The 21,461-nt window shown below is 42.0% G+C and overlaps 2 protein-coding genes across 2 annotated transcripts; both read right to left on the minus strand.

Annotated features, from left to right (window-relative positions):
- Positions 1-140: 140 nt before the first annotated feature.
- On the minus strand, positions 141-1,095 carry LOC132768152 (olfactory receptor 1L6-like). Its single transcript, XM_067463956.1, is given in 2 exon segments — positions 141-564; positions 567-1,095. Coding segments are annotated over 2 exon segments (924 nt in total). The 3' UTR covers positions 141-169.
- Positions 1,096-4,104: 3,009 nt separating this feature from the next.
- Positions 4,105-5,669, minus strand: LOC132768151 (olfactory receptor 1L3-like). Its single transcript, XM_067464826.1, is given in 3 exon segments — positions 4,105-4,377; positions 4,379-4,782; positions 5,576-5,669. Coding segments are annotated over 3 exon segments (771 nt in total).
- Positions 5,670-21,461: the final 15,792 nt, after the last annotated feature.

Genomic DNA, 21,461 nt, shown 5'->3' on the forward strand with positions numbered 1-21,461 from the left:
ACTCTTAGCTTCAGGTGAATTGTACAAACATTTTGGGCTTATCTGACTGGCAAAGAAAATCGCCTATCATTGCCTTGAGGAAAGACAGTGACGCTTAACTGATCAAGTTTTCATTCTAGAAGAATCGGCTATCTCTAAGGTACAATATCCAAAGATTTCCCTATTTCCTTCATCTCTTTGTAATCTTCTTCATTGCTCCCATCACATCCTCATTCATCAGGCTGTAAATAAAAGGGTTGAGCATGAGTGTGACCATGGTGTAGAGAACTGCTACAACCCGGTCCTTCGCAATGCAGTAGGATGAGGAGGGCCGGATGTAGACTGCAATCACAGTACCATAGAACAGAGAGACTGCCCCCAAGTGAGAGCCACATGTTGAGAAAGCCTTGCGCTTCCCAGCAGCTGATGGCATCTTCAAGATGGCTACCAGCATGAGTGTATATGAAACCACAACAAAGAGGAAAGGACCCATAATGATCAAGGAGCCCTTTGTGAAAGCCAGGAGTTCATTAGGCAGAGTAGAGGAGCAAGAGAGACGCAAGAGGGGCTGAACATCACAAAAAAGTGTGGGATCTCCCTGAAGGCACAAAAGGAGAGCTGGGCCATCAAGAGAATGTGGACCAGTGAGTGGAGATGAGCCAGCAGCCAAGAACTCATTACCACCATGAGACAGCGCTTGTTACTCATGAGGACAGAATAACGCAATGGGTGGCAGATGACTACATAGCAGTCATACGTCATGGAAGCAAGTAGAAAGCTGTCTGTGATGCCAAAGGCCACAAAGAAGTACATTTGGGTGAGACAGCCCCAGTAGGTGATAGCCTTTGTGGGTGATAATAAGTTCTCCAAAGCTTTGGGCACAGTGATAGAAGCAAAGCCAAGATCTGGCAGGGAAAGGTGACTGAGAAAGAAGTACATGGGGGTATGGAAAAGGTGGGAGTCAGTTCTGATGAGCAGGATGATCATCAAATTTCCCAGGTGGGCGAGCACACATATGGAGAGAAAGAAAGAAAAGAGGATCCCTTGAGTTCCTGTTTTGGTGAACAACCCAAGGAGGACAAATCCAGATGTTCCAGTTTGGTTCACATTGGCCATGTGTCATCTAAAAATACCTGTGAGCAGGCTCGTAGCCAGGATTTTGATTTGGGGGGAGGGCTGAGTTTGATTTGGGGGGGGGGGGGGAGAGCTCAGGATCTACCCTAGCAAACCTTTTGTATCATTATCCCAATACCTCCATGCATATGGGATATATTGAGCATAGTGATCAGATCATGATATGAATAAACATAACAGCATAAAAAATGCACCAGTAAGGCCTTCTCATGGACCACCCTGAGAATTTGGGGGGGGGGGGGCTGAAGCTCTTCAAGACCCCCCCCCCCCCAACTACAGGCCTGCCTGTGTGGAAAGGAAGATAAGTCTGAGATGGTCAGTAAGAACATGCATGGCCTGATTTCATTGAAGCTTCAGAAATTATGGAAAGGTTGATTTGATTGACTGGTGACATGATTGGATCATGTCACCAGTCCAAACTAATAATAATTTTTATTTCTTACCCACCTCTCCTCAAGGCTCAAAGAGTAACTAGAGCAGATCCTTTGAATCAGTTACGTGTATCTATATGTCAGCTCATCACTGAGCAATTGATTCAATGGGATTTCTCTAACTAATGTGTTTTTTTTTTCCTTTGTCTCAGCATGGGACATTAGGAACCTTTGGTCCAGTGGGGCTTTTAGATATCAGCTCTCAAAAGCCAATAAGATCTGTAACAAGGGATTAGCGGTATGGTTGTCTAAAACAGAGGTGTCAAACTTGTGGTGCTTCAGGTGTTTGGGACTCCAACTCTCAAAGCACTAACCAGTTTGTCCAATGGTGGAATTCTGGGAACCAAAGTCAAAACAATCTGGAGAACCACAATTTTTACACTGTTAGTCTAAAACAGTGGTTCTTAACCTGTGGGTCCCCAGATGTTTTGGCCTTCAACTCCCAGAAATCCTAACAGCTGGTAAACTGGCTGGGATTTCTGGGAGTTGTAGGCCAAAACACCTGGGGACCCACAGGTTGAGAACCACTGGTCTAAAACATGGCCATCTATCAGGGGTACTTTGATTGTGCTTTTCCTGCATGGCAGGGAGTTGGACTAATGACCCATGTGGTCTCTTTGAGCCCTATTATATAATTCTATGACTAACATATCCAAAATAGCACATTCTGCTATATAATGTGTAATTATTGTTTTGTCAACTGCAATTTGATTCTTATGCTTGTGCTAAATTGACCTTACGGGAGAATTTGGATTTGAAGGTTGGGAAGAAAATGTTTTTTTTTATGGACGATGTGGGCAGATAATGGGGTTGCTGCCTTAAATCAAATATGTGAGGGGGAGTGATTGGTTTATGTCCTTCTCAATTCTGCAAGAGCAGTTTAACTTACTTTTATCAACAAAATGGTAACATTTTGAATTAAAACATTTGCTACAATTCAAACTTAGCCCTGCAGCACAAACTACATACTTCTGAGGTCCTTTTCATATTACAAACATTAATTGATACTGACCAAGTATCTAAAGTTTCTAAACCAATATGTGTGTGTGTTTATTATCAATAAATAAAAACAACAGACAGGCAACGTTTACAACATGAATTGGAATATACAGTTCTTGCTAATTAAAGATTAACAATTTTAATATCTACAACCAGTACAGATCTTCAACTTTAAATATAATCTTAGAATTGATTCTTAAGAAAGCACACATCACTTGATATCCTCAGTATTGTTTTAGTTGCTGCTATTTTTATAGTCACTGGTTTTGACAACATTTCTGAACCTTGGACATAGCACGAAAAAGAAATGGTAGCATAAGCTTTTGTAGACATCTTCAAATGCATGAAATGCTCAGGAACAGACCTTTTGTAGGCTGGCTGTATGTATGAATAACAACAACAATACAAAACTTGTGGGGAAGGTGACGATGTGTAAGTTCAGTTCTAATAATGATCATTAAAAGGCAAGATGTTGCTGAAAGTCATGGAGGGAGTTATTGGAGTGCAGTACGAGGCTGACTGGGAAGCAGAAAGGAGATGCTGTAAATTGGCCAAGAGAATCAACACTCCAACCTCAAGAGGGCTCTCTTGGACAAGTTTTCTTGGACATAGATCCAAAATAACATAGCTCTGTCCTTGAATTTCTTCAGTTTGAATGCTATAGCAAGAGTCAGAATAGGTATGGATGAAACATAGATGGTGATAATTTTAAAAAACAATTAAACTAATGTTAAAACACTAAATGTACAATACATTCATTAAAAGATACAACATCTATCATTTGAAAATCCTATTTTTAATCAGCTACTCCAGTGTTTCTCAACCTTCCTAATGCTGTGACCCCTCATGTTGTGGTGACCCCCAGCCATAACATTATTATTGTTGCTACTTCATAACTGCAATTTTGCTACTGTTATGAATCGTAATGTAAATATCTGATATGCAGGATGTATTTTCATTCACTGGATGAAATTTGGCACAAATACCTGTTACACCCAAATTTGAATACTGATGGGGTTCGGGGGGGGGGTTGATTTTGTCATTTAAGAGTTGTAGTTACTGGGATTTATAGTTAACCTACAATCAAAGAGCATTTTGAACTCCACCAACTATGGAATTGAATGAATCTTGGCACACAGAACCCTCATGACCAACAGAAAATACTGGAAGGGTTTGGTGGGCATTGACCTTGAGTGTTGGAATTGTAGTTCACCTGCATCCAGAGAGCACTGTGGACTCAAACAATAATGGATCTCAACCAAACTTGGCGCAAATACTCAATATGCCCATATGTGAATGTGGATTTTGGGGGTAATAGGCCTTGACATTTGGGAGTTGCCGTTGCTGGGATTTATAGTTCACCTACAATCAAAGAGCATTCTGAACCCCACCCATGAAAGAATTGGGCCAAACTTCCCACATAGGACCCTCATGACCAACAGAAAATACTGTGTTTTCTGATTATCTTTGGTGACCCCTCTGACACCCCCTCACGACCCCCACAGGAGTCCCTACCCCCAGGTTGAGAAACATTGAGCTAGTCAATTGTCCAAATGTGTGCCTAAATAAAAAAAAAGGTCTTTGCCCACTTTGAGAAGAAGGAAAAAAGAGGGATCCAGCCTTTCCTCCTGATGAAGAGAACCCACAATTTAAGAGCAGTCATCAACAAGGTAGTCACCTCTTCCTCCTCTGCCATCTTCTCCAGCACCACCTCTTCACCTCTCTCCATCATCCTCACTGCTCTAGAGTTTCCCTTCCTCAAAACAGCCCTGGACTTGACTAGCAGCCTTGCCATGAAGGCCTTGATGTCATGGTTCCTCAGGCTGTAGATGAAGAGGATTAAGTGTTGGGGTGAGCACTGCATATAGGAGAGAGATGAAAGTTCCTTTCTGGGTTGAGTAAGCAAAGGTAGGCTGGAAATAGAGGCAGCTGATTGTGCTATAGAACAAGACTATGACAACCAGGTGAGAGCCACAAGTTGAGAAGGCCTTGTGCTGACCTCCGGCCATTGGGACTTTCATGACAGCATGGAATATGCATTCATAGGAGATAACAATGAGGGCAAAAGGTCCTAGAATATCCACCATGCCTTCTGTCAGTGCCAGGATCTTTATGAGCCTTGTGTCAGAACAGGAAATATCCAGGAAGGGGTAGATGTCACAGAAGAAGAAAGGAATCTCCCAAGAGGTGCGGAAAGAAAGCCATGAGATCAGAAGTGTGTAGAGCAGTGGTTCCCAAACTTATTTGGCCTACCCCCTGGAATTTTTCTAAATCTTCTTTCTTTTATGCTTTCACCGCCCCCTTACAGTTATTCATCGCCCCCAAATGCAACTGTGGCCATCTGTGGAATCTGGAGATTTTCAGTTTCGGAAGGGTTTTTATGTCCTCATGCAGAGTGCACCTCCTGACAAAACTACAAGCTGAGAATACCACAATATGCAGCAGTGGTAGTGGATTAATAATGCTATAATTTGGTTGCACTAAAGGGCCGTAGATTCATTGTTGTTGTTTTTTCTTAGCAGTGGCTCCCATTTTTAGGATTATTTTGAGCTGAAGGTGGCAGTTGAACAGAGATGTATATGCACAGAGAGAGAGAGCGATAAAATCATAATATAGCTTCCTTAATACTTACCTGCAGCAACCCCTTGCTGAATAAAGTAAGTCCAAGATACATTTGCAGTTTGATATCAGTTGGAAACAATTGAAATAAACAGAGGATAAACTGGGAAAGCGCATGGAGGAAAAAACAACAAAGACATTTAAGAAGCAGCTGAAAAAGTGGGATATCAGATAGTTAACTGGAACTGTCTTTGCCAAGTTGGGACAATTGGGTGTTATGATAAAAAGTACCTTGGTGGTATCATTGAATCCAAGGGCCCTTCCACACAGCTTTATAACCCAGAATATCAAGGCAGAAAATCCTACAGTATTTGCATTTTATTCAGCTGTGTGGAAGGGGCTTTACACTGCTAGCCTATGCCTTCTTCTTGGCTGTATCAGGTGACTGAGATTGTCAGTTCATGCCTTCTTACCTGCAGGGAAAGCTGGTGGCTCCAGTGTTGGTGGTCTTTTATACTTAGCAAAAGGATGATTTCGTGGGTTGCTTGATCCATGTATATGCTTCATCACCTTTTATCATGCATTAGACCAGGACAGCACTGTTTAGCCACTGCTGCTCCTGAATTTTACAGCTTCCTTTTACAGCTCTAGTTATATTCCACTAATTCAATTAGAAAGCCTTATCTTAAAAACGAGCAAGCAGGGGAGGTGCACTGGCCCCCAGTAAGTAGACCAATTGAGACCCCTGGAAATGAGGATTTTATCAGGGGACAGAGTAACTGAGATGGAATTAACAGGATGATTGAGTTTAAGGTCTTTAGGCTGAAAGACATTGAGTCTGGCTCAGTGTGGACTTTCTAGACTCGAGACACATGAGTATGAAAGATCCAAGAGCTATTTTTCTGTCCTTATGTTGAGTGATTACAGCGCCATTAAAATCGCGGGTTCGGGGGGGTGTGTCTAACTTTCCAGAAGACCAAATCGACACACATAGTTGACGGCAAAGCCAGAGATTTATTCTCAATGGCCAAAGAGGATGTCAACGGAGAAAGCACTCCAAAGTCCTGACACAACACAATTAAAAATACAGAGCATTTTTATTTCATCTGACAGCTATTCAAGAAACTTGTGTTAGTTCCTGATTAGTTCAAAAACTGTCTGTCTAGGATCCGCATCGTAAGTGGCTCAGGACTACATCTGTTGTCATCGCTGGTTGGTTCTGGGGAAGGCCTTTACCTCTGTCTGTGTGTTGTTTGTCGTTGTTCACTGTGTAAAAAGGCATTGAATGTTTGCCTCATATATGTAAAATTGTAACCCACTCTGAGTCACTCTGGGGAGATAAAGCAGAATACAAAGTGTATTATTGTTGCTGTTGTTGTTTTTGTTACGTGCTCCCCTCACATCTCCCAATTCATTGTGAGGGGATTATGGAAATTAATGGAAGGGGGTTTGGTTGCGATCAGACAGCATTCCAGAGACAATTCATACAAAAGGTTAATGTAAGGCAAAAGGTGTGAATGCTTACTAGGTCCTAGTGGAGCTGCTGCTTCTATTTTATATTTTTATACATTTCATTATACGTTTCATAATTGGGGTCTGATTTGTCAATACCACTCAGAAGACTCTGGGGAATCCAATAGATTGGCAAACATGTAAACAAACAACAAATCTGAAGGAGTTGAATGTCCAGTTTTGGTTTTGAAAACGGCACTGGCTCATGTCCCTGAACATAGGGCTATGCAACCTAGAATTAATTCTGGAAGAAGATATTTAACTTTTGTTGAGGCGGGACAGGAAAGTAGCAATGTGATGGTACTCGGGACTGCAAAATCAATTTGAGGGTATTATTATTATTATTATTATTATTATTATTATTATTAAACTTTATTTATTTATAGCATCTCCCGAAGGATTCGATGCGGCTTACACAGGCCGAGGCCTCAACACACAACACAACAATACAATCTAAGCAAATCAAACAATTAAAAACAGAATAAAGCAAAATAAACAACAGGCACAATACACTAAACACAATAAAACTGGGCCGGGCCAGAGTAATGGGTACAAGATTAAAAGTGTTGATGTGACAGGAGGTGTATATAGGGCTTCCAGGGCAAGTGCGATGTGCAGCAATCATTGGTTCTGATAAAGTGCTTATCGGACTTGGTAGTGGAGATTTCCTAATCTGGGAAGGCGCATCGGAAAAGCCAGGTCTTCAAGTTCTTTCTGAAGACAGCCAATGCAGGGGCCTGTCTAAGGTCTTTGGGTACACTTGATGAGTCGTGTGTCTTCAAATAGTTTCCGATTTCTGGCAATCTTAAGATTCCCTAAGAAACTTATTGTGGGGTTTTCTTGGCAAGATTTGTTCGAAGAGTGTGGTGCCTTTGCCTCCTGCTAAATCTGAGAGATTGGACTTGCTTAATGACACCAGTGGGTTTCTGTTTTTATTTTTCTTGGAAGGCTCCAACATTGAAGCAATGGTCCTCTGCCATCAACTCCACTGGACTGGTCACATTGTCCAAATGCCCGACCACCTCTCCCAAAGCAGTTGCTCTACTCCGAACTCAAGAATGGAAAACAGAATGTTGGTGGAGAGGAAAAGAGACTTAAAGACAGGCTCAAAGCCAATCTTAAAAGTGGTGGCATAGACTGGGAAGCCCTGGCCCTTGAGCACTCTAGCTGGAGGTCAGCTGTGACCAGCAGTGCTGTAGAATTTGAAGAGGCACGAATGGAGGGCGAAAGGGAGAAACATGCCAAGAGGAAGGTATGTCAAGCCAACCCTGACCAGGAACACCTTCCACCTGGAAACCGATGTCCTCCCTGCAGGAGAAGATGTGGATTAAGAATAGGGCTCCACGGCCACCTATGGGCCCACTACCAAGATACCACATCTGGAACATAATCATCCTCAAGCTACGAGGAATCGCCTAAGTAAGTAAGTAAGTTCATGGCCAGGCAAGGATTTCATCTCTGGTATTCAGAGTTGTCATCCAACACTTAAACTACTACACCACTCTGACTCTCTGATGCACTTACACTCTGTTGTTTTTCTAGATTTCTTAATGAGCAAAAGTTTGAACTCTTTACCTTGGGCTGCAGATTAGATTTAAATTTATGAAGTGCAGTTAATGACCTACAACTTAAGCCTATACAGAACATAAACTGAAATCCTTTGGTTGATAAGAGGATTTCCCCAGTGAGGCCTGCAGTGTGGTCTCATCAAGGCAGAGCTAGGAATAAACAAGAACTACAGAAATCATCAAAGGCAGCCTAAATAGTGAGTAGTGAATGTAAGCCTTGTGATGATGAAAAATACAAAGTATATTTATCTGATGGCAGATGGGGGGATTGTTCCCCTGACTCCGCAGTCAACAGATATATTTCAGTGTATTACTTTTGAGGGGAATGGTATTATTGGGGGAGAGAGGAAACTCCACATCTATCAACCTGAAAAATCAAGTTCTGGCACAAAGTATGCAATACCCACAATGGTGGGCCTATCATACCATCATGAAATCTTGGAAAGGGTTTTGCTTGTACTCAGATTAAGAGGCTGCCTAAATATTTTGGTTCCCCTTCAAAGCAACATCTCTTGTTTCCCATTTGCTGATACGACTCACTATTCTCCCATTAGTAATCTTGAATTTTGCCAGCCCACTGCCAGAAGTCTGGTGTGTTACCCATCACACTGACAGTTTGTCAGCCAGAAAAGGCAGCTTTTCATCTGATTGGGGAGAGGGTGGGTTAGCAGTCTGAAATTGACTTGCCTTGGGAAATCTTGACATGCTGTTTGTGTGATTTACTTCCTTAACAAACCAAAATGGGAGAATGTTTTAGATTTTGCTGGCAAGCTATACACACCATGAGCATGGTCAGTCTCTCTTTCAACAGGCTATTGGTCAGAAAAAGAAGCAAGAGGGAGTTCAAATGAGGATACCTGCTAAGATTGCAAACTAGAATACTCCTAGCCCTCTTAGGTTGCATATATGCACAACACAATTAATACAGTTTGATACCATTTTAACTGCCATGGCTCCATCCTATGGAATACTGCATATAATAATTCTGCAGTGTGGATACAGCCTTAGTCAGGTGATCCTTGAGAATCAACCCAATGGCACTATCTCACTGAACTATTGCAGTGGTTCCCAACCTTTCGTCCTCCAGATTTACCACTTTCACACCCCTAATTCCCAGAATAGTGGAGAGCCTACTAAAAATGGTTATTGTACTTGATAAAGGGGAGAATGCTCAAGCAGTTTTATTTCAACCATTAGTGTTCTCTAGAAACACATATTTCTTAATGTAGCATTTCATGTCGGTGACACACTTTTTAGACATGCATAATTTTGTGACACAGTAAATAATAATAATAATAATAATAATAATAATAATAATAATACAATAGATCACATCCTCAGCTGCTGCAAGAAGATTGCGCAGACAGACTACAAGCAGAGGCATAACACCGTTGCTCAGATGATTCATTGGAATTTGTGCCCCAAATACCATCTTCCTGCGACAAAGAACTGGTGGGATCACAAGCCTGAAAAAGTTACAGAAAATGAACACGTCAAACTACTCTGGGACTTCTGGATTCAGACAGACAGAGTTTTGGAGCATAATACTCCTGACCTCACGATCATGTTAAAAAACAAAGTATGGATTGTCGATGTTGCAATCCCAGGTGACAGCAGGATTGAAGAAAAACAACTGGAAAAGCTGACACAATATGAGGATTTAAAGATTGAACTGCAAAGACTCTGGCACAAGCCAGTCAAGGGGGTCCCAGTGGTGATCGACACACTGGGTGCAGTGCCTAAAGACTTTGGCCTGCACTTAAACAAAATCAGTGCTGACAAAATTACCATCTGCCAGCTGCAAAAGGCCACCTTACTGGGATCTGCACACATTATTCGCCAAAACATCGCACAGTCATAGACACTTGGGAAGTCTCCGACGTGGGATCCAATACAACAGCCAACACAGTGATCTTGTCTGCTGTGGACTCATCTTGTTGTGTTTCAAATAATAATTATTATAATTATTATAATAATCTTTATTTCTAGACCACCCTCTTTCCTTGAAGGGATTCAGGGTGGTTTGCACACAAAAAGGCAGACATTCAATTCCTCAGGTGAGTACTAGCACATCAAAAATAATATATAATACAGCAAAGTAATAACAGTCTTACTAGCAATAAGTCAGTCTTACTAGCAAACCAAATTTAAGCCAACCCCTTATAAGAGATAAGGACACATATTGTAATAACAAAATGTATGGAGCAAATCTCATGAAAACCATATATATATATATATATATATATATATATATATATATATTCTATTATTTATTGCTTATTTCACATAGACTCAGAGGTTTCATGTTATGTTTGCACAACACACTTACACATGCAGTCAACACACTAAAGTGCCTCTTCTTGAATACATCTTTCTCCACATCCAGGATCCCAATCACTGAAGTTGCTCTTCCTCTTCCAAGTCTTTCCTTCAGCCTAAATTTTGGAAACTGCAAGTTGACGGTACTGGTCTTCCCTTCCTAACGGTTCCCAGATCTTGCTCTGGTTCTCAAGGTGAAGAGAAATCACAGGGGGCCTTGAAAAGTGTGAAGTACTTATTTGTTCAACTTGATGTTTTTTATGTGAAAGGTATACTCTGTGGAACAGTGGTTGATGCTGAATAACCTCACCAGAGGTTTCCACCTGTAAGGTCAATGTGATCCTGTAACAAGCCCCTAAGCCCCAGGTTTGGGTGCTGAAATATTTGTGCCTGGAATAGTCCTGACCTGGCAACCTTATTGATCCACTGGACATGTAGTTACATGATTATCCTGTCCTCAAGACTGGATTTTCTACATAGCGACTGAGTCATTCATCCAAATCCCCCTTCCCTGGGAATTGTAGTCATTTACACATGGGTTGTTTGCAACTGCATATTTAGCCATTCTGTTTGGAATTTTAGTAATCCATTAACTTCAGCTTTATGGTGAACCCAGGGGACATTGTTACAACTTGTTGCAATGGTGCCATAGTCATCCATGTTCTTCTTTTTCAGTCTTAAGATATAGATCAACATTCTTAACCTGTTCTTAACCTCAAGGATGCATAGATATGCTTGATGGAGACTGTGGACTGGGGGCAGAGTTCTCTGTCAATTTGAAAATTGTATGTATATGCAGATGTCCATAGCTTCCATGAGACTCTCAAAGGAATTTATGGATTGAAAAACCATTCAGAGCCACTGATCAAAGTAAATATTTAAAGATAAAAATGCTATTGTTGGAAGCCTATTGAAGTGCTTGTGAGGCTTTCCAGAGATAATAATAATTTGTTTTGTTTTCAACATTCTTCCTGGTCCCTCTCTTTTAAGGAAATATTTCCTTCCTGGTTTCTGCCACTTCAGCTTCTTCTTGTTCAATCATGATGCCCATTAACTCTTGCACTGACTCTTTATAAGATGGTGAAGTGATTTCAGCTAAGACAATGGATAAGAAAATGTGTGTCCGGTGAGCTTGGCATTATACCAAATTTCCTTTGACCAGAAGCTGGCCACTTCGAGTGCCTCTGCTGTTGCTGTGAGAAGGTTCTCCATTGTGCAAGTGGCAGGGCTCAGACGATATTGTACTGTAGTAGGTGTTCTGTGGTTTGCTCTTCCCCACACTCGCATATTGTGGACTCCACTTTGCAGCCCCATTTCTTAAGATTGGCCCTGTAGTCTGTTCAGCACCTTCCAAGTCACCCAGTCTTCAATATGTTCAGGAGGGGTTTCTCTTCTGGTATCAGCCAGTGATTGAGGTTCTGGGTTTTAGCCTGCCACTTTTGGGCTCTTGCTTGCTGAGGTGTTCCTGCTAGTATCTCTGTAGATCTTAGGAAACTACCAGTAGTGTGGGGTGTAGGCATCCTGTGATAATATGGCATGTTTCATTAAGAGCCACATCCAATGTTTTAATGTGGTGAGATGTAACACCAACTTGGTGACATTAACTTTCACTGAAAGAATATTATTTATATGTCAGAAAAGGAGCAATTTTGTTTAAAAGGACTGGATGTGAGTATACATATCATAAAGCATATAAACATCAATACTTAACTTTTTGAATGTATAAAAATCAGGGCACAATTGAGTGATAGAACATATTTTGAAGTCCCTATGAAGCTCATGCATAGATTTGTCCTACTTAAAACCAATAGAATTTCAAACTGCCTAAATACCTCTGGATTGTGCTACTTATGTACAGTGCACAAGTGAGTCAAAACCACATGGGCATTTAAAAAGTGTAGTCACCACAGCCCACACAGGGAGAAGCCACACATGCAGAAGGCTTGGGTTTGCTCTTGGGTGCATATCTATGTGAAACAATACTGTTTGTGTTCCCTAAAGTGGATCAAGTGGTTGTGCCATTCTCTCACACACCTCCAGACTTTATCATCTGTCTGAAACACTGGAGAAAACTGACCAGCCAAAGACTATTAGTACTGTATCCGGCCCTGCTGATGTTTTCAAGGGGCTACATCTGGGAATCTAAATGCAGTGAGCCCCGGTATTCCAGGACCCCTTGTGAATGCCAGAATCTGTGGATGTTCAAGTCCCATTAAATACAGTGGCAAATTCAAGGTATGCTTTTGGGATTTGCGTGGAATATTTTATTATTTATTTATTTGAAACATTTATTCCCCATCCTTCTTAACCTCCGAGGAGGGACTCAGAACAGCTTCCAAACAGGCAACAATTCGATGCCAAACATATAAAGCACATAATAAATACATCCACAAAATTAAAATAATTCTAAATATGCATTAAGAACCCACTCGCCGGATTAAAATCACCAGAATTCTAATCGACATCCAAAGAAGTCCAAGTCCGGTCCAATAAATCTTGTCTTTCCCAGTAAACAAACTATTCTGTGAATGCCTGATCCCATAACCAGGATTTAAGCTTCTTCCAGAAGGTTAGGTGGAAGGGGGCAGACCTAACCTCATTGGGGAGGGAGTTCCACAGCCAAGGAGCCACCACGGAGAAGGCCTTGTCTCTCGTCCCCACCAAAGATAGTTCAATCTGGGCATGTACAATCTGTGGACATCGATGGCCAATTGTACATCCTTCCATATGCTGTTGAATTACAACACCCAGGTTTCCTTGCCACTTGTTCTGTTGCTTAGACCTGATGGGGATTGCAGTCTAACAATATCTAGGCAGCACAATTTTTCCCACCCTGGTTACTGCAGTTTTACCTGGTCTAATATAAACGATGTTTTTTTAGGGAGCTTTGCGAAGTAATGTTCTGCCAAGGGGAGGCACCAAGCGATTAACAGACAATGCTTCAGTCAACAGTCTGAGAAAGTTGGATGAAGGCACCTGGGCTTATAGCCAGGTAGAGGGAGGACAACAGCCAAGACACCAGGACCATTCAAAGACAAATGCCTGGAGAGCCAAAAAGAATGTAGCTACCGGTGGCCCTTGATTATTAATCTGGCTTTCCTTGACTCTTCTGCCTCAGACTGAAAAATCCTTAGGCACCGCAGTTGAGAGAAAAGAATGTGCTCAGCAGAAGCTTCGTAACTCCACAGGACTCCTGGAACAATGGAGGGACTGTTCTTCAATCCCCCGTGGAACCTGTTTATCTGTTTATGTTCGCGCTGGAGAATTTTTGAAGCACTGTTTCTGATTATTCATACAGGTTAATAAGAACATGAGAAAAGTCCTGCTGGATCAAGCTCAAGCCTGTCTAGTCTGGCATTCTCTTTCAAGTGGCGCAACAGCCATATTGATGGCTCAGGGAGCCCACAGAGCATGAAGATGAATTTTTGACCCTCCCATGGGGGTATTTAGAGGCACTCTCTAAATGGAGTTTCTACATCGCCTGGGCTTAGAAAAAGTTATTTGCAATCCCAGGATCCGCTGGTGAGAATTATGGGACATATCACCCCAAAATAAGGACAATTTCTCAGTGGCTGTCTCCAGGTTCTGCAATCATCTTTTCAGAGGAATTAGTTTGGCATGATTCCTACTTTATTTTCATAGACAAGTAAAAAAAATTGGTAGACATCTATGATCAACTGGGGAGGGCCTTCCCTCTGTCCCACCATCTGCTCAAGCACACTTGGTGGGAACATGGGAGAAGGCCTTTTTGGTGTGCTTGGTGGAAATCCCTCCTAAGAGAGGCCAAGATGGCCCTGCATTTTGACAAGAATTTCATGATTGACTAGTTGTCCCCTGCCACGCATTGCTGTGGCCCACATGGGGGTTCTGTGTGGGAGATTTGGCCCAATTCTATCGGGGTTCAGAATGCTCTGTGATTGTAGGTGAACTATAAATCCCAGCAACTACAACTCCCAAATGACAAAATCAATTTTTTTGAGTGAAGAACATACATTGAGTTGTTAGGTGTCTTGTGTCCAAATTTGGTGTCAATTCGTCCAGTGGTTTTGGAGTTCTGTTCATCTCACAGACAAACATTACATTTTTATTTATATAGATTTTATGCTTGATGGTGCTATATAAAGTAACAACAACAATTATTACACTATGTAACAAAATTTTGATTTTTTTTCTGCTCCTAGTTTAAAAGTGTTATTTCCTGTTTGACTATGTGGTACTTACTTTGAAAGCAGTTGTTATTCTCCATAAAGTTAGTTTTTGTGGCTGCCACAAATTATGTTAAATTGGTTGAGACTCAATGAGGTATTGAAAAACTATCGCAAAATGTGCTGCAGGATGGCCCGCAAAAACAAAGGGGTTTTTGCAGTTTTATACACTTTTTCCATGTTTTTATGATAGAACCAATTATAAAATGACATTTATAACCCAGGAACAAGAATCATGTTACTTAGTGTCATAATTATCACCATTATCATCATAGAATCATAAAATCATAAAATTTATTTATTTTATTTATCGTGTCAGTATCAACCAGACAATTGTATTCCATTTTTAACAATTTTTTAACAAACAAGCAAAACAGAGTTTGCAAGCTTGGTAATTGATTAGATGTCCTTTGACCAGTATCTGGCCACTTGGAGTGCCTCTGGTGTTGCTGCAAGAAGGTCCTCCATTGTGCACGTGGCAGGGCTCATGTTGCATTGCAGCAGGTGGTCTGTGGTTTGCTTTCCTCCACACTCGCATGTCGAGGATTCCACTTTGTAGCCCCATTTCTTAAGATTGGCTCTGCATCTCATAGTGCCAGAGCGCAGTCTGTTCAGCGCCTTCCAAGTCGCCCAGTTTTCTGTGTGCCCAGGGGGGAGTCTTTCATTTGGTATCAGCCATTGATTGAGGTTCTGGGTGTGAGCCTGCCACTTTTGGACTCTCTCTTGCTGAGGTGTTCCAGCGAGTTTCTCTGTAGATCTTAGAAAACTATGTCTTGATTTAAGTCGTTGGCGTGCTGGCTGATACCCAAACAAGGGATGAGCTGGAGATGTCTCTGCCTTGGTCCTTTCACTATTGGCTGCTACTTCCCGGCGGATGTCAGGTGGTACAATACCGGCTAAACAGTGTAATTTCTCCAGTGGTGTAGGGTGCAGACACCCCATGATAATGTGGCATGTCTTATTAAGATGGTAGTACAGCTATACAATATCCCAGAGTACTTGTAGGGTATCAGCACAAACACAAAACAGTCTATGTATAATGTCAAAATATAATGTCAAAAGAGCATATAGTATGCTATTTAGCAAAATCCCGAGTATATAGCTCAATTCAGTGGCCCAAAACAAAATCAAAAGGAGCAACCGCTCTCAAATGTAACAGTTCCAGGTCTGAACAAGGGTACCACTGTATATAGGCTTCAGGGATACATACAATGAGATAAATCATACACAAAGTAAGCATAGAGTCATGAGGCTATATGTATACTGAAGTCAATAATGAAGATGGAGCACCACTCTCAAAAATCTTCATGGAATAAATCCAAATTAAGTCCAGTGAAAATGGAGCACTGCTTCTCAAAATAAGTCTCTGTAGGAAAAGTCCGAATGGCATTCAACAGGGGTGCCCGGGTATTTTTGTACCCTGTTTCGGGGAAAGCAGTCCCCTTCCTCAGGAGTTGATAAATTCAGCAACTCTAGACTCTTATCTATAATAAAACGCGTTTCTTGGTTTGAATGAAATGTGGGACTGAAAGAAAATTCACTTTAGGGACAAAATTCTTATTGAAGGTTTCCGTGAAATGCTCCAACGCCTCCCCCTTTCCCTTCCATATCTACAGTTTCCTATTTGAGTAAATCTTAGATTGCTAATGATGCCATTTTCCCATTCTTTCCAGCAATGCTCTTGGACTTCTAACACACAAGCTCTCTCAGCCCAAAGTCTCTGTTCTGCCTCAGAGCTGCTTGGATTAACTGCTCAATTTCTCAACTGTTTATCTTCTATACATACCAGCAAGAGGCCCATTCCCCACTGGAAAAAGAGCAGGGCTACAGTAGCTGGAATAACAAAAGGGGGAAATGTTGTTGGGCAAGAGCTGTTCTCTCAAGCATTAGCAAATGGGCTATTTTGGCAAATGAATGGGTGGGTTTTGTTCTTGTTGATGTATACATAACAGAATGTGGGGAGTCACAATTGAAGCCCCTAAGTACACACATAATATATTGTGTCAGAGTGATTTAAGGCTTTAAAAAATGCAAATCTTGACACAGAAAGACAGAGGACACATGGCTTGTTTCAACTTTTACTCCAAGCTTTCCAATCTGCGTGAAAGTGATAGCTGGAAAAAAGCAGATTGAAGCTTTTTTGGAATCTAGTTTACTTGTTTTACGAAATTAAATTTCTCCAAAGCTACCAACTGAAGAGTAAGGCAAAAGCCATCTGCTTAGCAGAGTACGGGTGCAATAATTTGTTTTGACTAGGAGAACTGGACAAAGGTCATCGTCTTTCCACACAAAAATCTGCTGCTGGTTAATCCAAATGTTCTCAATTTTTGCCACATGATTTATAACAGAGAGTGGGTTAGGAAAGTCTGGCTGTATCCACACTGCAGAACACTAGCAGATTGACCTCACATAAACTGCCATGGCTCAATGCTATGGAATGCCGGGGTGTGTAGTTTTGTGAGATATTTAGCCTTCTCTGATTCTCCAACGAACTAAAAACACTCCAGGATTATATAGGCTAGATCAGGCATGGGCAAACTTCAGCCTTCCAGGTGTTTTGGACTTCAACTCCCACCATTCCTAGCAGCCAGTAGGGAGTTGAAGTCCAAAATAGCTGGAGGGCCAAAGCTTGCCCATGCCTGGGCTAGACCTAGGGCCATTAAATTGTTGTCAAGATGCAATCATTCTGCAGTATGGATGAAAAACAGATCACTGTGGAATCTCTAGGAATCTTGTGTGCTATTGTCTACTTGTAAGTTATATTAATTGTATTGTTTATTTTGTTTATTGCTTGTTGTTTTTATTATTGCTTGCTGTTTTTGATGTGTTGTTGGGCTTGGCCTCATGTAAGCCACTCCGAGTCCCTTGGGGAGATGGCGGCAGGGTATAAATAAAGTATTATTATTTTTATTATTATTAGGAATCAAGAGTTTTGACAACCTCCTGAAAATTGCCCAACGCTCTCCTGGTAGATCCAGATTGGTCGCACAGACATCCCAGGCTGGAACTACACTGCCATATAATCCAGATTGACAAAATGGATAATCTAGATCAGGGGTCCTCAAACTTTTTAAACAGAGGGCCAGGTCACAGTCCCTCAAACTGTTGGAGGGCCGGATTATAATTTGAATAAAGCATGAATTAATTCCTATGCACACTGCATATATCTTATTAGTAATGCAAAAAAAACCCACTTTAAAACAATACAATAATTAAAATGAAGAACAATTTTAACAAATATAAACTTATTAGTATTTCAATGGGAAGTGTGGACCTGTTTTTAGCTGCTGAGATAGGTTTCTTGTTGAGTGCTTTCAGGTTGTTTCAGACTCAGGTTGACCCTGAGTGAGGGGCAGGTAAATTACCTTGGAGTAACTAAGGGCCAGCATCTGGTCCCTGGCCCTTAGTTTGAGGACCCCTGATCTAGATCATCTGCTCTGAACTGGATTTTATGAAGCTGGACGTACACTGCTCAATATCCCAAAATCAGATCCCTTATTATCTGCTTTGAACTGGATTTGAACTGGGCGACTTGGAAGGCACTGTACAGATTGCACTCTAGCACCACGAGATGCAGAGCCAGCCTTAAGAAATGGGGCCACAAAGTGGAGTCCATGACATGCGAGTGCGAAGAAGAGCAAACCACAGACCACCTAATACAATGCAGTCTGAGCCCTGCCACATGCATAGTGGAGGACCTCCTTACAGCAACACCAGAGGCACTCCAAGTGGCCAGCCACTGGTCAAAGGACATTGAATATAATACCAAGTTTTTTTAAACTTTGTGCTTTGAAAATACATTACAACTGTACCCTCGGTTTGCTTCTGATACGATAAATAAATAACTGGATTATATGAGTCTACACTGCCATACAATCCAGTTCAAAGCAGATAATCTGGATTTTATATGAGAGTGTTGATGCCACACAATAACATTTCCCCTTTCCCAGGAACTTGCCACTTAATCTTATCAGGATGAACAACATTTCTGCCTTGGACTCTTTGGACATTCAATGCCAGAAGCATTGCACCCATTCGCTGGGGACTCGGATTGCTATCAGTTTGACAATAAAAGACTCATGGGACCTGATGGCCCCTTTGTTTGTCCCTTGGTGAGATCTGACAATCCACTCAGAACTCATTTCAACACCTTTGTCTTCTGGACTGCCTAGCCCTGTCAGTCATAGGACAGAGGGAATCTACATCCAAAGCAGGGAATGGTCTCGGATTGGCCAGCAAGTGTCGCAATGGGAAATCCCCGCCCACCTGACTGTGATGTCAACTAGGCTCTGCCAGTCATGGTGGAGCTGGCTCCAGCTGGGGCAGGCAGGAGCGGGAATTTCAAAGAGTAGTATTGTATAAAAATGTCTGTTTTGTATCTCATCTTACTTTGGCAGATTACCACAGACTGGCACCACTTCAGTTAACTTAATAAAACCTCAGTGGCTTCCTCTTCAACTTGGTGTGCTTTATTTGGGAATATTGGCCTTCTTTGCTCACCAGGCGCACTGATTCACAGGGTGACCTGCGGGGGTACCGCTATCCGCTTATTGGACTCAGTATCCGCACCTCAGGTTTCTCTATCTGGCTCAGATCTCACTATCTGTGGTTGTTTTAAATTCCTCTATTTCACTCATCTGCCATAGAAACAAATACAATCCACTATATAAGAAGAAAGGCTACAAAACATCAATGATATATTAGACTTCATGAGATATTTCATACAGAGCTCTAAAACTGGGTTGCCACAGCCAGACGCAAATGAGATTTTACTACATTTCATGCATTCATGTTTATTGTAGGGCATTTCACTGTTTTTATATTTTTGCAAAATAGAAGCGGAATCAAAAAGTAGTTTAGAAGGGAAGACATTCACTGACTCACTAATAGTAACCATCACAACTGTTTGGCATTACTCTTATGTGCTGCAGGCAGCAAAATGCCACATTTGGAAATAAAGACATGTAGGGCCCTTCTAAACAAGCCCAAAATGCGGGACCTGTCATGGGTTTACCTGAAGCGTTCTGAATTAATCCTGAGTAAACGGATTTTCCGGTTTACTCTGTATTAATAAACACATGGAAAGATCTGGACCAGGCATGTAGCCGGGGGGGGGGGGGGCTCGGGGGGCTTCAGCCCCCCCCCCAAATTCTCATGGTGGTTCGCGAAAAGGCCTTACTGGTGCATTATTTAAACTGTTATGTTTATTCATATCATGATCTTATCACCATACTCAATATATCCCATATGCATGGGGGTATTGGGGTAATGATACAAAAGGTTTGCTAGGCTAGACCCTCTTTCACTCAGACTCACCCCCACCCCGAAACTCAGCCCCCCCTGAAACCCTCCTGAAAAAAATTCAGCCCCCTCCCCCCCCCCCCGAAACGAAATCCTGGCTACGAGCCTGATCTGGACCTTAATTTAAGGTCCAGATCTTTCCAGGTGTGGGACCTATGGGGACTGACTCTCAGGACCTCTTCCATGATCCCAGGAGTCAATTCCCCCTCTCTTCCCATCCCTGCCCCACCCCACCCCCATTTACCTCCAAAACTTATATGAGGGACCCGGCTGCATGCTCAGGTCCCTCCGGCAAAAGCTCCCGGCACATCAAAATGACACATCTGGAGGTTGCAGGGTGGTAAAGCATTTCAACCCTTGCATGCTCCAATAATGTGAGCAAAATGTCAGAAGAGAGTGTTTTTGGAATATAGTCATACAGACCGAAAAACTCATAGCACCCCGTGATTCCAACCATGAAAGCCTTCAGCAACACATTTGGTTATATATTCTATTCTTCTTGCTTAGAAACAATAAGGGAATGCAAAACAATAGCAGCACATATTCCCTCCCTTTGTACTTCAAAGTTTTTGCCCCCAAAATGTCACTGAGGATTGGTGCCTTTTTTTTGTAACTCTACAAGCGTTAGCCAATCTACACTGCTCACTGCTAGCCCAGGTTACAAAACTGCAGAACTGGTTTTATCAAGTATGATCATTGAGAAAGAAGAATATGTTTGGGGTGAACACAGTGAGAACGTCTCAAAACCAGCCCCATTGCCCTACAAATGGTACTTCCTCCTGCTCTCTATAATAGCATCGGCTGCATGGAAACAGAAATAAGGGCTGCTGTATTTTTAGCTTTCTGTTCCCCTCCTCCACTATTCGTCCTTATTCGGTATACCTGAATGTACATACCTTGCACATTTAAAGAGAAATCTCGCTAGCAGCTCTATCAAGTCCTCTTGGCTGCACTTGATGTTTAGAAACAACAGAGGCCCCATCTACACTTCCAAATGAAATACAGATTATCTACTTTGAGCTGGATTATATAGCAGTGTATGGGCGGGTTAAACTGCTGAGCTGCTGAGCTTGCTGACCGGAAGGTCAGCAGTTCAAATCCAGGGAGCGGGGTGAGCACCCGCTGTTAACCCCAGCTTCTGCCAACCTAGCAGTTCAAAAACATGCAAATGTGAGTAGAACAATAGGTACCGCTACAGTGAGAAGGTAACGGTGCTCTATGCAGTCATGCCGGCCACATGACCTTGGAGGCGTCTATGGACAACGGCGGCACTTCGGTTTAAAAATGGAGATGAGCACCACCCCCCAGAGTTGGACACGACTAGACTTAATGTCAGGAGAAACCTTTACCTTTACTATATGGCAGTGTAGAAGGGGTCGGAGAGGCTTTGTTCAGATGAATGAACATGAGCTGGCTTACAGCAAGTACTTTTTCATACAATTGTGTGGTTAGAA

This window comes from Anolis sagrei, chromosome 2 (assembly GCF_037176765.1).
Source record: "Anolis sagrei isolate rAnoSag1 chromosome 2, rAnoSag1.mat, whole genome shotgun sequence".
Classification (NCBI taxonomy): domain Eukaryota; kingdom Metazoa; phylum Chordata; class Lepidosauria; order Squamata; family Dactyloidae; genus Anolis; species Anolis sagrei.